General features: G+C 52.6%; 2 protein-coding genes across 2 annotated transcripts in view; one reads left to right on the plus strand and one right to left on the minus strand.

Moving 5' to 3' along the window:
• The window catches only part of LOC149281933 (tubulin-specific chaperone D-like), a 53,588-nt gene extending 46,652 nt beyond the window's left edge, over positions 1-6,936 (plus strand). Inside the window, 14 exon segments of the mRNA XM_089498833.1 lie at positions 202-330; positions 651-732; positions 834-974; positions 1,818-1,901; positions 2,284-2,442; positions 2,523-2,589; positions 2,591-2,662; positions 2,912-3,033; positions 3,154-3,231; positions 3,866-3,955; positions 4,653-4,740; positions 5,249-5,358; positions 6,194-6,278; positions 6,805-6,936. Coding sequence (XP_089354959.1) covers positions 202-330; positions 651-732; positions 834-974; positions 1,818-1,901; positions 2,284-2,442; positions 2,523-2,589; positions 2,591-2,662; positions 2,912-3,033; positions 3,154-3,231; positions 3,866-3,955; positions 4,653-4,740; positions 5,249-5,358; positions 6,194-6,278; positions 6,805-6,936 — 1,439 coding nt within the window.
• A 953-nt stretch (positions 6,937-7,889) lies between these two features.
• Positions 7,890-19,651, minus strand: LOC149281935 (queuosine-tRNA galactosyltransferase-like). The gene is made up of 6 exons (XM_089498879.1): positions 19,586-19,651; positions 17,797-17,921; positions 13,949-14,084; positions 11,109-11,177; positions 10,304-10,378; positions 7,890-7,970 (listed from the first exon to the last, which is right to left on the minus strand). The coding sequence occupies exons 1-6, from the start codon at positions 19,649-19,651 to the stop codon at positions 7,890-7,892; spliced, it is 552 nt and encodes a 183-aa protein (XP_089355005.1).
• Between the last annotated feature and the right edge of the window lie 1,267 nt (positions 19,652-20,918).

Genomic DNA, 20,918 nt, shown 5'->3' on the forward strand with positions numbered 1-20,918 from the left:
TTCCTCTAGAGTCTTTCTGGCCACCCCTGGCAGTCGGCGGATGCCGTAGTGATACTCGTGTATCTAGGCCTGACTGGTGTTATTAGGTTACAGGGGCCCCTGGCTGGTATTATTGGGTCACAGGGCCCCTGTACCATAGTGAGGTGTATGGGTGATGGCGCGGTGTTACCGAGAATATTCTTCCCCATTCTCTCCGGGCAGGTGACTTGGTGACGCTGTACGTTGCGGAGCTGCAGAGCGCTGAGGAGATGACTCGCTGCGGCTTCTCTCTGGCCCTGGGGGCCCTTCCTCAGTTCATGCTGAGATTCAAGCTGCAACAGGTACCTACCTGCCCCCCGGCGGCTCGCTGGGCTCCTGTTTGGGTGATAGAAACCGTTGCTCATTCATTAGAAACTATGATCGCTCCCAAAATATGCAAATCGTCTCGATGGGGAAAGTCGGAAGCACTCTGCCTGTCGGCGGATCAGGCTTCCGGGTATCGGGAAATATTTCTACAATCTGTGAAAATGATGTAAATAAGGTTGCACATTAGCCTCCGGTACCAGCCGGTCTCTGAGGGGTCTCAACCTCAACGAACGTTTCCGTTAGTCCCCGCTTCGGACCCCCGCAGACCTCCGCTTTACTCTGTTTTATTTTGTTAGGTCCTGGAGGTCTGAGGAACGTCACCCTCATTACTGGGAGAGACGTCCGTTTTGCCGAGTCCAGGAGGGACGCGCTGAAAGCGATCGCTCGGTATGTTATCCCGTGTAGCGTGTTGCTTCTACTCCCGTGTTCGCTGTTCAGATATCGCCCCCCCCCTTTGGCTGATTTATTGCCTCTTTTTGCCCTTTTAGAGTCTGCCAGACAGTTGGAGCGAAAGCCGACGGGTGTCAGACCGAGGTCCTCTGCGCGGAAAATGTCCCCCTTGTGTACAACACGTTATTGGGGTGCATGAACGACTACACAACGGACAGCCGCGGAGACGTGGGGACCTGGTAAGAGCTGCTGTCCGGTGTGCCGCAAAGGGTATCTCTATATATACATAAAGGGTGTGATGGGCAGTAAAGGGTGTGATGGGAAGTAAAGGGTGTGATGGGCGCCCGCAGGAGATTCGCTTCCCTGATATTCTGATCCGGAGATAACGCGCAGAGAGCTCGGATCGTTACACAGCGAGGCTCCTTGTGTCATGTTATAGATTGAGCTGTAGGGGGCGACATTGTACAGCTTTTGCAGCGACGCAGAACCTGTCAGCCGCTGCTCACGGAGCAGTCTCAGCCTCTCGTCTACGAACTGTCTTATGTGTCGCCGTATTCTTTCTCTCTGGGTGTTTTTAATCAGATTTCGCTTTTAGGATTTTTCTTTATTTTTTGGAGATGTATTTTTCTCCGTTAAACATTTCTTTGCTCTGATGATTTAAGTGCCATTCAGTTAGAGATCAACTTGTTGGATTCTGTCTAAACACTGACACAGAGCCGGGGTCCTAGGGGTCCCACACGAGCCGCAGGGCCGGTCAGCGATTCGGACTCTGGTGGCGTTGGAGCGCAGGGCGGGCGGCCGGAGGGTGAAGTGCGGGCGCCGCATCGAGCAGGAATGTGGTAGAAACGCGCTGAGCGTTAGGCCATACGGCACGGCACACCCGAGGCACACGGCGACACACGAGGCGACGGCACCATTGTCACCCGAACCGGCTCTTTCACAAAGAGATCTCGTGTTTGAGGAAAAACACAATTGGGGTTTATTAAAAGAGAAATAGTAACTTTGGTTTGATTCGTGTAAAATGACCCCAAAGGGTTGTGTGGCAGGTTTGGGGGTCACTCTTGTTCTGTGTCGTTGTGCAGGGTGCGGGAAGCGGCGATGGCCGGTCTGATGGACGTCACGCTGTTACTGGCGCGGAGCGAGCCGGGGCTGATAACCGAAGACTTGTAAGTGACGTTTACCAGAATTAACGCCGAGTTATAACCCAGCCAGGGACCCTTTAACTCCATTTACCCGGCATCACTCTCTGTATATACATATATATATATATGTATGTATGTACACACTTATATATTACTCTAGTGCGTATGTCCCAGGATCTCCTCCTGCAGCTTTCAGGATCTCCTCGGATGAGCTCAGGTGGATCAGTCGGTGTCCGGCTTTCACACCTGGGCCCATATGATAAGAGGTAGCTGGGTAAATACGTGATGCCCCAATACAGACGGGGGGTCATGAGCGGCTCCCAATACAGACGGGGGGTCATGAGCGGGCCCCGATGCAGACGGAGGGGGCCGTGTGCTCCTGAGCTGACCTCTGTGGTTTCTGCAGCTGCCGGCGGATGATGTGTTCTCTGTCCCAGCAATCGGCGGAGAAGATCGATCGGTTCCGAGCCCACGCGGCGTCCGTCTTCCTCGGCCTCCTGTACTTCGACAAACCTTCTGTTCCACACATTCCACATCGCGAGGATCTGGAGAGACTCTTCCCCAGGTAACAGCCGGACCCCCGTTACTTGCCGTGTATATCGGGGGCCTGGCTACTAAACGCTAACGCGCGGCTCTTCTGTGTAGGTCGCAGGCAGACTCGCTGAATTGGGGGGCTCCCTCGCAGGCCTTCCCCCAAATCACTCAGCTTTTGGGGGTTACCGGCATATCGATACTACGTGCTGACGGGACTCGCTGTGTCGGTCGGAGGATTAACGGAGTCAACGGTAAGTCATTCCCGGCCCTGTTTCCATGAACCTGGTCCGACCCGGCCCCCGGCCAACAATATTAACCCTATAACAGCCAAAGAGCATCAGGACTTGATAAACCTGTGTTGAAGGTTTGAGCTTTTCGCTCTTCAGACGCTGCGTTACTTCCTACCTCCTAGAAACCAGGTGTTTAACACTCTTCAAACTGCACAGAAACGCGCTTTACATTATATGTATATGTAGTAGTCCACTGTTTGTCCCGCGCAGGTGCGATACTCTGCTCAGAGCCTGTTTGACTATCTGCGGCTGATCCAGAGCGATGCAGAGTCTCTCGATTCCTTCTCCAAAACTCTCCTGCAGGTCTTCAGAGACAATCAACACAATGACAGGTAACCCGGTCCGGAAGCCAAACCTGCGCGATCTCCTGTGCAGCCCCGCATTCCGGCCTCCTTCTGTGAAACGCGTCGCCCGTCTCGTGATTCGTTATAAACGCTGTTCTTTCCTCCCAGGGTTTCCGTTCCGCTGATGAAGATGTTGGACCAGATGTTGGCCAACGGCTGCTTTGATCTCTTCACGCTGGAGGAAAAGTAAGTATTGATTTCTACACAATTTTACCCCTTTAACGTCAGCCAACAGCGAACCTACCCTTCTACCCCGCGCTGGGCCTAGGCTCCTCACCCCCGGGGCACGTGGGCGATACAGATCTCTATCTCTCGTTCTCCAAATGTATAAACTTTTGCTTGATGACTTCTCCTAGTCACCCGATGCCCCCCCCCAAACGCTGATTTCTAGCTTTTTTTCTAAAATTTGAGGAAATTACCCAGTTTCCGTCTTATAATGACTAAAAGTGAATGAACGTTTCTGACGGGTGACGGTGTGTGGGGGTGTTTGGTGACAGCGTTGGGGTCTTGGCATTCTTGTTGAAATGATTCCAGATGTTTCTGCGCGACTTCTGTCCCACTGCCGCCAGTTCGGTTTAAAATGTCTCTCGATTGGCCGCATTGTGATCTCTGGAGTGTGAGTGGAATTAGTGCGGCGGCTTAAGCGTGTTACACGTCCAGACATACGAGTGACCGCTGCGTGTTCTGCATCCTTAACCTGCGATGTGCTGGTAGATGAAGTCTCTGTCCGTCACACGTGTAAAGCTCAGTGACGGCGATGCGTTTATACGTTACGGGTGCATTTCTCATGTAATCGCGTGTTTTAAATCTCTCTCTGCAGCCACCCGTTTGCTGAACGTCTCCTGCTGCTCACTAAGGAGGAGATTCGGAAGACCAAGGATGTCCAGAAGCTTCGCTCCAGCGTCGCAGTGTGAGTATCCGGGAAACGTGCTGTGGGGTCTTTACCGGACCCCTAACTCCTGCTTCTCACGGCTGCTGCAGCGGAATCCTGCTTGAGATCCCGTTAGAAGCCGCCCGGAAGTGATCCGGAGTCTGATCCGGTAGCGAGGTGGCCGTTTTGTTGTGAATCCCAGAGGAGGCGGCGGCGTTCCTGCGCTCCAGCACGCGATGTGTTAACACTCGCTGTCGGCTCAGTCGGTGTTTCGCTGACTCGGCTTTTGTTACCCCGCGAGCTCCGATCTGGCGCGATTCCAACGTGACACCTGCTGCGGGACGCCTCCCCTCGTCTGGACTCACGTTAAGCTACAACGAGCGCCGCCGTCCCCGACAGTCACCCCTCCTGGCTGGCGACGCTGGGCACAGAATGATGTCCAAGGGGCGGCCGCTCCGTCAGCAAGACTCGTGCAGTTCACATCCGGCACACTAGGCACCTGGGGTAATTAGAAGCCTGCTCTTCATGCAGTATGGGACCTGGCTGGATCCATTATGTGCTCTGCACAGTCTATGCATTTCCGAAAACGTACATGGAGGATGTGAACGTGGGGTAAATACACATGGCAGAGGGGTAGCTCACCGGCTAAGTGGACAGACTTGTTTGCGCTGAGCACATGGTCAGCTACGTACCCGCGCATGTCACGCTAAACGCTGTGGCTCTCATTGTTCCTCAGGTTCTGCGGATTGGTCCAGTTCCCCGGAGAGATCAGAAAGAAGATCCTGTTCCAGCTGCTGCTACTAGTTTGTCATCCGTTCCCTATCGTGAGTGTCACGGCCTCGCTCTCTGTTATCAACTGCCTCCCTCCCAACTACCCCCTTCCTATAGCCCTCCTCCCTGCCCCCTTCCCAACTACCCCTCGCTGGGTACCGTTTCAGAGATTACAGTCCTCCACTCCGCGTCCGATAATCGTTTCTTGTAACAGTCATGAAAATATTTTGCTCCCGCAGACATGCGCGGCTGGACCGCGGCTCCTGAAATAACACAAAGCGCCAAATTCCACCGACCTGAACCCCCCTCCCCCGACCATAAAATATTCAGGAGAAAATGTTTCCAGCTTTTAAAATAACCCGGAAAAAGCCCAAATTACTTTGTAAGATGCAGATCTCTGCTCGGCCAATCAGGAGGAGGGATTTTTCCTTCTTCTATATTGAAATTAACTCTTTCTTACCCCCCAAAACGGTACAGGAGCTCCAGATCCCCTCTATCTTTGTCCACCCGGGGTCCCACGTGCCGAGGGGGGTCCTTCTTCTAATAAATCTCTCTGCGCAGATAAGAAAGACGACAGCCAGCCAGGTGTACGAAATGCTGCTGACTTACGATGATGTCATAGGACCACAAATCCTGGATGATGTCATGGCTGTTCTAAGCGACACCAACTGGTGAGTAGTTCCTTCTATCTGGGTCCTGCTATTTTTACTTTACTGGTAGATGGGTGGAGCAGCCTCCCAGCAGAGGTGGTAGAGGGTAATACAGTGAGGGTGGCTCCTGAATCTAAAATGAGATTAAGGTTTGAGTCTTTACAGCAGGAGAAACGGGGAGGCTAGATGGGGGGCCGATGGGGCCGATCTACCAGCAGGTTCTGGGTTGATTTCAAGTTAAAATGTTAAAATCTGTTGGAGTGATTTCCTTGTGGCTGTTTCTCCGTATCGGGGAGGAATAAGGCAGGTTCAGATGCCGTTGTATAAACAACGAGCCGTTATATTTAATCCTTCGGGTTTCTTTGGAATTTCGCGCTTCTGGAAGTTCCAGCGAAGGATTTCTGGAGGTTATTAGAAAAAAGTGTTGACGTTCCAGAGGTCCTTGAAGGCTGCGGCTGGAAAAATAAACGCCTGCAGCCGGCGGGCCCCCCCCTGATGCTCTGTACAGTTAGCGGTCGATGCCCCCCGATACTCTGTACAGTTAGCGGTCAGCGCGTGCCCCCCTGATACTCTGTACAGTTAGTGGTTGGTGCGCCCCCTGATACTCTGTACAGTTAGCGGTCCGCGAGCGCCCCCCCCCCCCCGATACTCTGTATGTACAGTTAGCGGTCGGTGCGCGCCCCCCCTGGTACTCTGTACAGTTAGCGGTCGGTGCGCGCCCCCCCTGGTACTCTGTACAGTTAGCGGTCAGTGCGCGCCCCCGCTGGTACTCTGTACAGTTAGTGGTCGGCGCGTCTCCCCATACGGCTGCAACCCCCCCCCCCGCACGTCTAACACCTGCCTCCTTTCTCCTCAGGGACGCCGACCTGCCCAGCCTGAGGGAGAAGCGCAATTATCTGTGCGACTTGATGAATGTGCCGAAGCCCACGCTGGTGGCAAAGGTAAGCGGGGGGCCGGGGGCATCACCGACATGCGCCGGAAGTAAACGCAGGTCACTGTGTTATCGGGGAAAGCAGGGGTTAACGGGCTGCCGCGCGTTAATATGATGCAGATGCCACTCTGCGCATGTCTGGATCCTTCAGGAATGGGAGGAATTTATCAACGAAATCCCAGATACTCGATACGTCTTAAAATGGAGTATTACGGCAGGCACTCGACGGCGTTAGAGAGAAAATGCCAGCCGTTAACTCTTTCCATCACACTTACGGGCGTGCTAAGGCAAGCGATTGCCCCAGCAGGGGGGGTTACGTGATGGTAGTGGGGCAGAAGCCTATAACCCTAGTCTCACCCTTATAGCCCCTTCCTCATGCTGCAGCAATCCTCAGTTTAGTGAATAAGCCCCAGAACAGATGCTGAGAGGGTATCGCGGCGGGGAACATGCGCGCTTCCGCCCCGGGTCACAGAAAACCTACCTGTTCCGACTTTATGGGATTTAACAATAATCTCTGCATGTACACCTTAACGCAGCGCTCTGTATCCCCCGCAGGGGCCGTGACGTTCACAAGAAGCATGACGTTCTGCGACCTCCCGACCAACCCGACGACCAACGGTTCTGTGCGATTCCGCCTGCGCCCAGCAGAGGGCGAAGTGTTTGCATGAGATATCCTGTACACCTGTGTGCAAGCCACAAACCTGAAATAAATCCGTGTAACAGCATCCGCTTCTGATTTGTGTTAACTGTGTGTATGCCAGGTATACTTAATTAATGAAAGGGGAGCAGCTGGTTTCCACGGCGACTGCTCCATATTCAGCACTCTGCACATTGTTAGGAGTTTCCAGGGACCCTGCTGAGAACTTGGAGCGTCCGAGAGAAAGAGGCAGATTGCGAGTGAGTGAGCACTCCCCAGAGTCTTTATTATGTAGTCTGCTGCAGAACATCCCACTTAATGCTTTCTATTCTGGCAGTGAAAGGGTTCTCGGCATGTACCCCGATATCCCTCCGCGACGCTCGCCCGCTCCAGGTATGGTGGGTGACATAGTACCGTCCTGCACCGGGGGGCAGCTCTGTCACCGCACACCCACCCCAACATGCCTTCCCGGGGTAGTTGAGTAATAAGCTGAAGGCCGTCACGGCGCCTGTAAGACAGAGAGGACAGTAAGTGGAGGGCGTTAGATTCCTGCGCGGAGAGAGAAGCTGCAACAAGGAACCGATCGCTACAAATACACCCTGATTTCTGAACCGAGGGGTCAGAGGAAATCGCTTAATTATTTCAGGTCAAACACACAGAGGAACGCCCTGCGCTCAAACTCCCATCACTCTTGGGTGGCAGCTACAGCTATAGTAGTCATCAGCCCAAAATACACACAAACTATTATTTCAGGTCAGACAGTTTGCCCCAATCTGCCGGATGCCGGGCTCTAGAGGTGAGTAAACCTACCCCCTCATAGTGTCCCCTCTCAACCCTGAGTGTCTAGAGACGAGTGTATCCGCTCACCCCCCGCGTGTTTAGAGATGAGTGTACCCGCTCACCCCCCGCGTGTTTAGAGATGAGTGTATCCTCTCACCCCCCCCCCCCCGAGTGTCTAGAGATGAGTGTACCTGTTCACAGAGGTCAGTTGAAATGGTAGAAATCCACGCCTTCCCTGAGATTGAGAGATTTCAGGTTCTCTTCAAACCCTCCGCCTGTCAGGTCCTTAAAATAAAGGAAAGTCCAGATTAATGTCTCCAGGAAAGTCTCAGAACCAACTCCCCACCCCCGAGGATCACTGAGATTATGGTGACGCCCCCTGCTGGCAAAGCGAGCAGCGTACAGGCTGTTTATATTCTCTATAGGTTAATGGGAACCTGTAATGAATTCCAGGAGCCACTTTAAGTGACCGGCCCTCTATAGGAACATCAGCCCAAGCTCAGGTTTGCCAGACGTGCCGAGCTCACCCGGATGAAAAGAGACACCTGCCTCGGGGCCACCATTAAGACACGCAAGACACGGCTCCTGAGTCCCGGCCTTCCGTCAGTTTACGAGGCCCGGATGAAAGGGAGAGATAATGACTCCGTTACCGGTGTTTGAAACAGGACTGCTTTACTCGGCCGCTACGAGCCTTTGATGAACAGTAAAGCCTTCAAACGCCGTTCACATGTACAGTAAGCCCCAAATTAATCGCCGGGTCCAAAACTGGAAAACGCCGGCGCATGCACAGATCGTAAAAACAAGCTATAAAACTCAGGAACAAGACACCCCTCAGATCTACGGTCAGACTACAAACGGTCCCGGCTGTCGGAAGGCGGTCCCCTGTACGGACACACCACCTGGTAACAAAATATCAGATAATTACCGTACTACGAGAAGAAGCGAAAAGGAAACATTTCTACCAGAAATTGGGCATTAAGTAGAGTTGACGTCTTACAATTAAAGGGGCACCGAAATATTTCTCATTGGCTACTGTAGGCTGTGCCAGCTGATTGCTGTTACCATGGATACACGTATTAATAAGCTAAACCAATGATTTATTAGTAAATCCAGCTAATGCCACCTACACCAAACATACACATGACCCATGTAATCGAACTGACGCTACTGTGAGTATGTGTATGGTGTTGGAGAGTGAGTATGTGTACGTGTGTGGTGGTAGAGACACTGTATGCAGGCGTTATTGTATGTTAGCTTGAGTGTGTTACTGTATAGAGGCAAAGTGTGGCCTGTTAGTGTATGATAACAAGTGATTTATGGTGTTAGCATGTGTGAGTAAGAGTGTGAAGTGTATGCTGATACATGTGTATGTGTACATGTTACTGTATGATGTTTGCCTCCATACAGTAACACACGCTCATATCAAGTGTGAATGTGATAGTGTATAGTGTTAGCGCAGGGGTTCTCAAACTTCGGCCCTCCAGGTGCTGCAGGACTACATCTCCCATACTCCTCAGCCAGCCCCTTAGCTGAAGGAGCATTATGGGAGATGTAGTCCTGCAACAGCTGGAGGGCCGCAGTTTGAGAACCCCTGTGTTAGCGGGTGTGTTAGTGTATGCTGTTTAGAGTGTGTGCGCAATGTGTATGGTGTCTGTCTGAGTGTGCTTGTTACTACATAAGAGTGTGTATAACTGTTATGGTGTATAATGTTAGCGTGTGTTACTGTATGGAGGTAGAATGTGTGTGTGCGCGTGTTACTGTATGGAGGTACAATGTGTGTGTGCGCGTGTTACTGTATGGAGGTACAATGTGTATGTGTGCGTGTTACTGTATGGAGGAACAATGTGTGTGCGTGTTACTGTATGGGGGTACAATGTGTGTGCGTGTTACTGTATGGGGGTACAATGTGTGTGTGCGCGTGTTACTGTATGGAGGTACAATGTGTGTGCGTGTTACTGTATGGGGGTACAATGTGTGTGCGTGTTACTGTATGGGGGTACAATGTGTGTGTGCGCGTGTTACTGTATGGAGGTACAATGTGTATGTGTGCGTGTTACTGTATGGAGGAACAATGTGTGTGCGTGTTACTGTATGGAGGAACTATGTGTGTGTGTGTGTGTTACTGTATGGAGGTAGAATGTGTATGTGTGCGTGTTACTGTATGGAGGGACTATGTGTGTGTGTGTGTGTTACTGTATGGAGGAACTATGTGTGTGTGTGTGTGTTACTGTATGGAGGTAGAATGTGTATGTGTGCGTGTTACTGTATGGAGGTAGAATGTGTATGTGTGCGTGTTACTGTATGGAGGTAGAATGTGTATGTGTGCGTGTTACTGTATGGAGGTAGAATGTGTATGTGTGCGTGTTACTGTATGATAAGTGTGTATAAGTGTATGAAGTCAGAGAGTGTGTGTTTTATGTGTTAAGTATGTGAGTGTATATATTAGCGTGTGTTACTGCATGATTTTAGACTGAGTGTGTGTGTGTGATGTTAGTGTGCGCGTGTCAGTGCAGTTAGTATTATTTATTAATATAGCACCAACATATTCTGCAGCGCAGTTTCTGACCTGTGTGTCGTGTTACGTGCCCTCCGAAAGGCTCACGCGTGGCAGAACTCACCAGTTTCACGCAGACAATAAAAGGAGGCTTCGCGTCTTGAAAGTGAATGACAGGAATCTTCGGCTTCGGCTGCTCCTGATAGAGAGACAAGAAACGTCATGTGATGCCGGGGGGCCAAGGGTCTGGGTAGAGATTCAGCGGGGGGGGGCCGAGGGTCTGGGTAGAGCTGCAGCGGGGGGGGGGCGAGGGTCTGGGTAGAGCTGCAGCAGGGGGGGCCGAGGGTCTGGGTAGAGCTGCAGCGGGGGGGCCGAGGGTCTGGGTAGAGCTGCAGCGGGGGGGCTGAGGGTCTGGGTAGAGCTGCAGCGGGGGGGCCGAGGGTCTGGGTAGAGCTGCAGCGGGGGGCCTGAGGGTCTGGCTAGAGCTGCAGCGGGGGGCCTGAGGGTCTGGCTAGAGCTGCAGCGGGGGACCCCAACAACACTTACTTTAATCAAGAGACCATAAACATTTCATGCGCTAATACTGCCATGTAACGGCGGCAGAGAACAGGGTGCCGGCTCCAAACCCAGCCTCACGTGGCCCTAAAAAACCAAACCCGGAAAGACCCCTCACTCCTTTCTGTATAAATCTTATTTGGGCCGAAGAAGACCCCAAACAGAACACGTGATTCAGCGAGATAATTTCGGAGCTCATCCCTGTTTAACCCCTTCCCTCCTGACACGGGCCCCAGCCTCTCCTTTCCTATTACCGGCCGCTGCCCCCGACCGCATTAATGCCCTGTCTGGCTTATCTGCCCACAATGGATTGAGCCGGATCCGCTGGCCCCGGGAACACCTGCCAGAGGCCTCCAGAAACGTAAAACACTCACCTGCGATTCCTCGAACGTGTAAAACCCTTTGGAGATTTTATTCTTATCGACGTCACAGAAAGCGACAACCTGGGGAGAGAAAACCGGATTTCAGTAGGGCTTCCGACGGCTGGAGACCGGGGAGGAAAAACCAAGAGCAGAGTCAGGATCTGACCCTATGCATCACCCCGGCCGCATCATACAAGCCCCGGACCATGAATATTTTTTGTGAAAGCGCCGCACAATGTCTGTTATTTATTTGTCTGAAGGGGTAAAAGCCGTCGGCCGGCAGGCTGGGTGGTCTCTCCGCTGTCTTTGATTAAGTTAGTAAAACGGTTTATTTGCTTTTGTAGAAATCGCGGCGTCTGCGGGAATGGAGATGCCGGCTTTGCGTGTTTACAGAGCGGTCTCTGTGTCACCCACGTGATCTCTCTTATTCTCCAATCAATCGGCTTTTATCCGCCGGGTTCATCGGGACGCCGGGACCGACACAGGAGTCACAGAGCGATATTCCTAGAGCGGCCCCTTCCCCGGATCACCCAGTGGGAAACCTATATACTCCTATATATCCTCTATATCCTCCCATATACCGTATTGGCTCGGATATAGGCCGCACCCTAAAAGTTAGGTGCTTTTTTAATGAAAAACGTTTCTGCCCCCCCCAAGATATACTGCCACTCTACCCCCCCGAGATATGCTGCAACTCTACCCCCTGAGATATGCTGCAACTCTACCCCCCCGAGATATGCTGCCACTCTACCCCCCCCCGAGATATGCTGCAACTCTACCCCCCCCGAGATATGCTGCCACTCTACCCCCCCGAGATATGCTGCAACTCTACCCCCCCGAGATATGCTGCCACTCAACCTCCCGAGATATGCTGCCACTCTACCCCCCCCCCCCGAGATATGCTGCAACTCTACCCCCCGAGATATGCTGCCACTCTGTCCCCAAGATGTCCCCCCCCCACCAGACTTACCGGTTCAGACTCCACGGGGTCTTGCAGGGCCGGCGGGGGACATCTACACATAACACGTATTCAACTTGCGGTGCCGGGACTCCCCCCGTGGGAAGTGCTGGCAGGGGAGGCTGTCTGAGCGTATGAGAGAGTAGGATACGGGTCCCCTGCACCGCTGCGGGGCATCTGTATCCTAACCCCGCTGCCTGCCCGGCGCCAGACCCCGAATATAGGCCGCACCCCCACTTTAAAGACTTAAAAGTGCGGCCTATATTCAAGCCAATACGGTATATTCTCTATATACTCCCATATATATTCTCTATATCCTCCCATATATATTCTCTATATCCTCCCATATATATTCTCTATATCCTCCCATATATATTCTCTATATCCTCCCATATATATTCTCTATATCCTCCCATATATATTCTCTATATCCTCCCATATATATTCTCTATATCCTCCCATATATATTCTCTATATCCTCCCATATATATTCTCTATATCCTCCCATATATATTCTCTATATCCTCCCATATATATTCTCTATATCCTCCCATATATATTCTCTATATCCTCCCATATATATTCTCTATATCCTCCCATATATATTCTCTATATCCTCCCATATATATTCTCTATATCCTCCCATATATATTATCTATATCCTCCCATATATATTCTCTATATCCTCCCATATATATTCTCTATATCCTCCCATATATATTCTCTATATCCTCCCATATATATTCTCTATATCCTCCCATATATATTCTCTATATCCTCCCATATATATTCTCTATATCCTCCCATATATATTCTCTATATCCTCCCATATATATTCTCTATATCCTCCTATATCCCCAACACTTACACGGAGAGAACGTTCGCTTTCCGTCTCAGACGAGATGAGAGGCCGTTCAATTTCAGCTTTTACAAATGTTAGCAAAAGGCGATTTCCCAGCTCTCTGAATACACATTATTATTATTATTATTATTATTATTATTATTAATTATTGTTTTATATAGCGCCATCAAATGAAGAGCACGAGGGCCACAACACCCACCGTGTCACGGAAGCCCCTTATTGATCATCAATAAGCTCTGTGACGCAGAAGACCCCGGAGACGTCGGAGAATGCAGTAAAACATCGCCCGCTCCGGAGAGCGAATCCCGCAGAGCTATCACCGGGGGACACGGGCTTCAGGGAGTATCTGCCCGTCCATCAACGGCCCCCTGGCACGTCCGAGGCGAGGGCCCGGTGCGTCCCCACAAACTACGGTGCAGGATTAGGTTTTAATCTCTGGTGGGAAACTGCGGGTGGTCCGGGACCCTGATCGCCATCATACGCCCAACGTTTGTAAAGTTATTAAAAGAAAACACGTCGGGGGGACAGCGGCGATCGTCCATCATCATCATCGTCCGCGCACATCTGCCCGGATCCCGCACCTCGACGTGTTATGAGAATAAATAGACGCGGCAAACATCCCCGAACCTGCCTTTAACTCACTAATCCTGCGGGGAGGACTAAAGAAAACACGGCGGAATCCCTACAGTCATTCATTACGCGAACAGAACCCAGGACAGAAACTCGTAGTATATGCCATTTACTGAAAAACGGTGAATCTGAGGTGAGAAAAGGTCTATGTTTTTGGAGACGCGGGGGGTTTCTGTCCGTAGCCCCCTGAGCTTTCATCAATCTGCCCGATCACCCGGGTGCAACGCGGGACTCAGTAAGAGGGACGGGCAATAAAGCCGCTTGTTTTGGGTTATAAAGCCCTAGATATTAACGCTCAGAAAATATGTATAAAAAAAAACACAAAACGTAACTTATTCCGACACTTGGATCGAGAAACGTAACATTGATTAACAAAACGTAACGGTACCGGCAGACACTGACCTTCGCCCGGTTGTCGGCCGTCAGGCTGCGGTACAGCTTCCTTCCTTGCTTCCCGGCATTCCAGATGGTGAAGGACGGCCAGTGCCGAAGGACCCTCTCCTCGAGGAAGCGTACGCGGTGCTCCCAGATGGTGTCCCTAAAGAAGACGGGGCCCGATTAACAAACCAGCGCTACATAGAGACAGGTTGCAGAAGTTACCGGCGATGCGCATGCGCGTCACCCAGCACACAGTATAACCGGTACACGGCGCCCGCGTCAAGCCGGCCTCGCGGACTCATATCGGGCACCGGATATTTCAGCACACCCATCTGGCCAGGAGCCCGGGGTAATAACAGCAGCGCCGGAATCTCACTAGTGTTTTCAGAGCTCACCCTCCGGGGGTACAAGACGCGGTTACACGGAGCGACCTCTTCGCCGAGATCCTAATCGGGTTGATTCAGCAGTTATTTCTATTTCCTGCTGTTTAAAACTTTTTAACCCGCGCAGGACCAGAAGAAACCCATACGCCTAGAATAAAGAATACGGGACCGGCCGCACTTTGGTCTCCGTCTCGCCTCGACTTTACCAGCACATCCTAGGCCAAGAACGTTGGCTCCCTGCCTGTGGCCCCGGGGCGGTCCCAGCCGGAGTCCCTGGGCTCCTTCACACGCATTTCCCAGTGCGGAGCCGGGACAGCTGCAGCCCGAGCCGCAGGGACTTGCTGTTTTATCGCCTCCGAGCGATTGATACGAGTGTGAGAACCCACTGACGGAGAACAGCAAGTGGGGGGGTTCACCAAAAACCCAGCTATTTGCCCCGATCTCTCTGGCAGGCAGCTGGTTAATGTCGCTCACCTGGCTTCTCCTGGGTTAAATCAGAGTCCCGGAGCAGCCGTTAATTACCGACTCGAAAGGACAGTCTATTAAATGAAAGGAGGACATATTGTGGCAAACGCCAGTCACTACGTGGAGGAGGCCGCCGGCCCGGTACCCTGCTTGCGCGATGAGGCTCCGGACGCTCCGAAAAAGCAAATTAACCCGGAGTTTTACTTCGGCCGCAAAACAGGAGCCAGAAAGTTGGTGCTAAACGTGTTCTCGGGAAGCACGACACACAAAGTCCCAACGCGTGGCGAGTCATTAGCCAAACCCTCCGGCTGCGTCCCCGGCCCCCCGAGAGCCCGTGAAATACTTCATAAAGCTAAGCGCTCACGCCATCTTTTCATTATAAAGAACGTGAATGATAGACTGTAAGCTCATAAGGCCATCAACGGCGCTTCTTACAAATAATTACAAATCCAGCAACAATCGAAAATCACAGAAAACAATCGTTTGCCGAGAAATTATACTTTACTGAGAGGTCTAAATAAAAAATCACGCGGGTTCCCCGTAAATCATTTCTAATACTGCTGAATTGGCACAAAATGTTTATAAGGAGACGGGGAGCCTCTGGCACTGAATGCGTTAAGATAATGAAGATTTGCGCAGCGTGGTACTGATCTCCGCCGTGTGAAACCCCCCCGAGCAAACTTCTCAAACTGTCCATCAAAGATCAGAAGCGATCCGTTTTATCTCCCATCTCGCCGGTCTTAACATGTTTGATGTTTCAAACCAGGCCGGGCGATGTCTCTCTGCGAGGCGCTCGGATCCAGCAGGTTGGATGTCTCTTTAACCCCGGTGTCCGTGAGCTTCTCTAGAGAGTAAACCTGCGCCGCCCGGACGCCGCGGGGCTCCCCGTAGATCAGACTCCGGTTACCATTCCAGATTTAGAGAGAAACTTTTTATTTCATCCCAAAAAAACTGTACGAAACCCAGCAACCTGAGACCCAGCAAAACACCCAGGGATCCCGGCGTGGGGGGGTCAACCAGGGTATCATAAAAGATACGGGGGTCTTGGGTGGGTTTTCCCCCCTGTTTATTGACCCTCCGGCACTACGGGGCTGTAACTTACACATTAAGATCGAGACATCTTATAATAGAGTCTGGATCAGCCGCTGTACGTTCTCGGTGTGGGAGGACCGGCTGCACCCTTCAAAGAGAAAGGGTTTTTCACTATTAATAAATAAATAAGTAATAATACACAGCGCTGCTCCGAGAGGCATGTTTTACTTGGAAAGTGCGATGCGACCCACAACCAACTAGGGCCTCATAGACAAACCAAGGCTCGGCAGACAGCTCAGAGAGCCCCGGCAGCTCGGCAGACAACTCAGGGAGCCCCGGCAGCTCCGCAGACAACTCAGGGAGCCCCGGCAGCTCCGCAGACAACTCAGGGAGCCCCGGCAGCTCGGCAGCCAGCTCAGAAAGCCCCGGCAGCTCCGCAGACAACTCAGGGAGCCCCGGCAGCTCGGCAGACAGCTCAGAAAGCCCCGGCAGCTCCGCAGACAACTCAGGGAGCCCCGGCAGCACCGCAGACAGCTCAGAGAGCCCCGGCAGCTCCGCAGACAACTCAGAGAGCCCCGGCAGCTCCGGAGACAACTCAGAGAGCCCAGGCAGCTCGGCAAACAACTCAGAGAGCCCCGGCAGCTCGGCAAACAACTCAGAGAGCCCCGGCAGCTCGGCAGACAGCTCAGAAAGCCCCGGCAGCTCCGCAGACAACTCAGGGAGCTCCGGCAGCACCGCAGACAGCTCAGAGAGCCCCGGCAGCTCCGCAGACAACTCAGAGAGCCCCGGCAGCTCCGGAGACAACTCAGAGAGCCCAGGCAGCTCGGCAAACAACTCAGAGAGCCCCGGCAGCTCGGCAGCCAGCTCAGAAAGCCCCGGCAGCTCCGCAGACAACTCAGGGAGCCCCGGCAGCTCCGCAGACAACTCAGGGAGCCCCGGCAGCTCGGCAGCCAGCTCAGAAAGCCCCGGCAGCTCCGCAGACAACCCAGGGAGCCCCAGCAGCCAGCTCAGAAAGCCCCGGCAGCTCCGCAGACAACTCAGGGAGCCCCGGCAGCACCGCAGACAGCTCAGAGAGCCCCGGCAGCTCCGCAGACAACTCAGAGAGCCCCGGCAGCTCCGGAGACAACTCAGAGAGCCCAGGCAGCTCGGCAAACAACTCAGAGAGCCCCGGCAGCTCGGCAAACAACTCAGAGAGCCCCGGCAGCTCCGCAGACAGCTCAGAGAGCCCCGACAGCTCCGCAGACAGCTCAGAGAGCCCCGGCAGCGCCGCAGACAGCTCAGAGAGCCCCGGCAGCTCGGCAGCCAGCTCAGAAAGCCCAGGCAGCTCCGCAGACAACTCAGGGAGCCCCGGCAGCTCCGCAGACAACTCAGGGAGCCCCGGCAGCTCGGCAGCCAGCTCAGAAAGCCCCGGCAGCTCCGCAGACAACCCAGGGAGCCCCGGCAGCCAGCTCAGAAAGCCCCGGCAGCTCCGCAGACAACTCAGGGAGCCCGGCAGCACCGCAGACAACTCAGAGAGCCCCGGCAGCTCCGGAGACAACTCAGAGAGCCCAGGCAGCTCGGCAAACAACTCAGAGAGCCCCGGCAGCTCGGCAAACAACTCAGAGAGCCCCGGCAGCTCGGCAAACAACTCAGAGAGCCCCGGCAGAGATTGGTGCACCGCATGCCATAAGATCCCTCGCCAGCACTTACTGCATTCCAACAGCCCAGGAAACAAAAATCAACATAATTCTCTATTAAAGATCAGTTCTGTGATTTCATTTGAATATTTTATAATTTATAATCACTACATTTCCAGGAATTATTATAACCAGCATCATCATTTCCACCGCTTACTAAGAAAGAGGCCAGGTGCATCCTGGGATATTACAAGCTGCAATGTTTGCTAATAAATAATCACCACAAATAATTTCCCGAGGCGCTAGGCTGCACAGACCACTCACTTATGTTTCATATACAACGACAGACACGTGGCTGTGTGTGGGGAGGACTTACTCTGACACCGAGTGCGTGGCAGCATGCTCATGGTAGCGATATTTCAGGAGACACTCATCCACCCGCTGCACACCGCCACCCTTGCGAAGGTGCTCATAAAAAAACAGCAAGTCTTCTGGGGTCCCCTAAAAAAGAAAAAAAAGTTAAAATGTGGGGTTTTCTTTAGAGAATAGGAAACATTATTTGACCTCCGGTTACAGCCCCCCCCCGAGCGCGATAAGATTACCAGTTATTGGATTATTATTCACACATCACAGAAGCAAGAAGATGAAAGTAACATCAGGGGCCACAAAACCAGGTGTGGGGAGCCCACGGCTCTACACATCATGGACAGAATGCGTTCTCAGGGTTATGTTCATTCGCTGTATTTGTTACTTTGTCTCCCATTGTCTCGCTTTCATTCCCGCGATGTAACAGGGAAGCGACAAACCCAACACAAGGCGCTGGATCAGAAATCCCAGCGACCTCGGGTGGGAAACAGGGGGCGATTTACGTAATAATTCCACCCCAGGTAGAACGTTAAATGATTTCCCCTCCGTGCCAGAGACAGAACAGCCTCCTGTTGTGCGCCTGTGATTGCCGGAGGCGTAACGGCAGCAGAGGCTTCAGGAAGCTGTGGCCGACGTCTTGCTGACGGTTTCATTCCTCTCTCAGTTCGTTCCCCCGGCTCTGCGCAAAACTAACATTATTCTAGCGGCTGCATTTCACACCCCAAGCCCTGGCACTGAATCCGCGCAGGTACAGCTAACATTTGGTGCAATTAGTACAGAACACAATAAACGCACTGTTACCCCGCAGCGTCAGGGGGCTTTTAGCTCTAGAACATGCAATTAATTAGTTATCATAACTGCTTTCTCCAGTGAAAATCCCCAAAACAACTGGGGAGTTAATGCCTTTTTGGGATAAATGCTATAAAAAAAATCATGAGCACTTTGTGTGCCTAAAGGCGAGTGCGGGGGCCGCGTGTGATTACTGATAGCGGTGATGGAGGAGGCTTTCCTCACCTAGTGCCACCTCCACGAGGAACTTACACCGGGGAGCAGCGGAAGACGGCATTTCTTATTTCTACGAGTGGGGAAAACGTTACAGCGCTAGACTAGACGTTTATCAGTCTCTCATTATTAGAGTGTGAGCCCTTGTGACAGCTAATGATGTTGTAACCCTGCACGCTCCCCAGGGCAGAATCCCCCCATCACTGACGATCTTGGGGGTGTCATTGCTCTGTTAACGTATCGCACGCTGTAACATGTAGCACAGAGGACCTTCTCCAGCATCAGTAACACGATATATAATCCCAACGTATTGCGCTCATCGCGGCCGATCCTCGCTGCTTTGACAAAATAAACACACCAGCCCTCTGTCCCGCGACATCGCTTGGTGATCTTTTGTACGGGATGAGCCCGGCTGCGGCGATGTTGATCCTGGCACCGTGACAGCCTGTCCTCATCGCTCGGGATTCTGATAATAAGTGGAAAAGCGCCGGCCTTTAAAGGCTGAAGAAATAAGAAGTGTCAGAGATCGGCCGAGATGTCTCCTTATAAAGCGAATTCTTAATCCCTATAAATATTCCTTATACGGTTCCCTCAAAGGCAGCGCCTCGCGGGTAACGGCCCCCGGACACCTACCGGTACCCACAAAGGAACGAGGCGTAACCCTGAGGTTAAGGTAAGGGGGTACACTCATTACACGCACCCCACCCCGGTAAAACGGTTTGGGTGTTTAATGCACGGCGCGTATCTCTCGGGGAGGATCATGACCCCCGGAGCACGCGGCGATTTGCTGGGCTCACCGTGCCGTCCTCGACAAACTGTCCGACGTGGCAGAACCACTCCCTGGAGCAGAACCATGTGGGCATGATGACCGAGGGTCCGTGGGAAGTGTAGACCTGCAGGAATAAGGAGAAACGGATGTTATTAACAGCCAATCAGAGCAGACCGCCCCCCCCCCAAATGTCAAATCGTAGAAATCTAAACCGACTGGAACAATGTTACCACTGAGGTGAACGAACCAACCCTGAAACGAAAGGGATAATTCAACGAAGATGAAAAACAGGCACAATGTACCCCGTTTCTGTAAAGCCCGAATTACTAAATAACTCCCGGCTCAAAGCGGGTGACGCCGGCATCCGTCCGCCTGACCCGTCTCAACGAGCGAAGGAACCGCGCGAGGTCTGCTCTCCCGTGTTTATCAAACATGTCCTCCTGTCCCAGGAGAAATAAAGCAGGAGATCCGGATGACGTGGAGGAGGCCGGCTCCAGATCCCTGTCAGGTACGGAGGGATAAAAAACGGCCTGCGCGCCGCGCTGACCTCCGGACCTCTCACACGTCCAAGGTAAGCGTGGGAAATTCTCATGCAACATCAACAACGCAGGGTACTGCCAGCCCCGGGGGACGCGGACAGAGAGGCCCGTCTGACGCCCCACCTGGCGGGGGCCCCGGATGGTTTCCCGCTCTGGATACGGAGAAAGCCGTGTAAATCCTGTTTATACTCTTAATGTCAGCCTTTTCGCAGAGGATGATGTATAATGTATATAAACACATACATTATAGCCCGGAGCTGCATGGAGGGGGTCCCTGTCCCCCCATCCGCAGGGACGGCTCCAGCACAATATCTGGATAATACGTCACGTCTCCTTGTGATGTCATAGAAACGGACGCGTTATATCGTATTACTCCATAATAACTCCTGCCTGCCAGCCACGCCGTGGGGCCCCCAGGAGCAAACCACAAGGGCCACACTACGCAGGGCCACACCACGCAGGGCCACACCACGCAGGGCCACACCACGCAGCCGCCAGGATCCCCAGACGGGACTCGAGAGCGCGGCAAACGACTACGCAGGCGGAACGAGACGCTCGCGGTGCGGCTCATTTACTCGTATGAAATACGACGTGGAGCAAAACAGGCCGTTTTACCCTAAAACTAAACAAATTACTTAAAACTTTTTGAAAAATGTAGCTCTGTCTGCGCTGGATTTTTTCGCTTTAAGTGTTCAGTTTGGGGGGTAAAAAAAGTCACAGAATGCAGGTTTTTTCCATCGGAGAGGATTAGGACTTGTCACACCAAATCTACACATCCGCTTACACATGTAACACGCCGAGCCACGCGTGTTGATGTACAGA

Source organism: Sceloporus occidentalis, unplaced genomic scaffold (assembly GCF_023333645.1).
Source record: "Sceloporus occidentalis isolate IW3139 unplaced genomic scaffold, rSceOcc1.0.p SCAF_126, whole genome shotgun sequence".
NCBI lineage: Eukaryota > Metazoa > Chordata > Lepidosauria > Squamata > Phrynosomatidae > Sceloporus > Sceloporus occidentalis.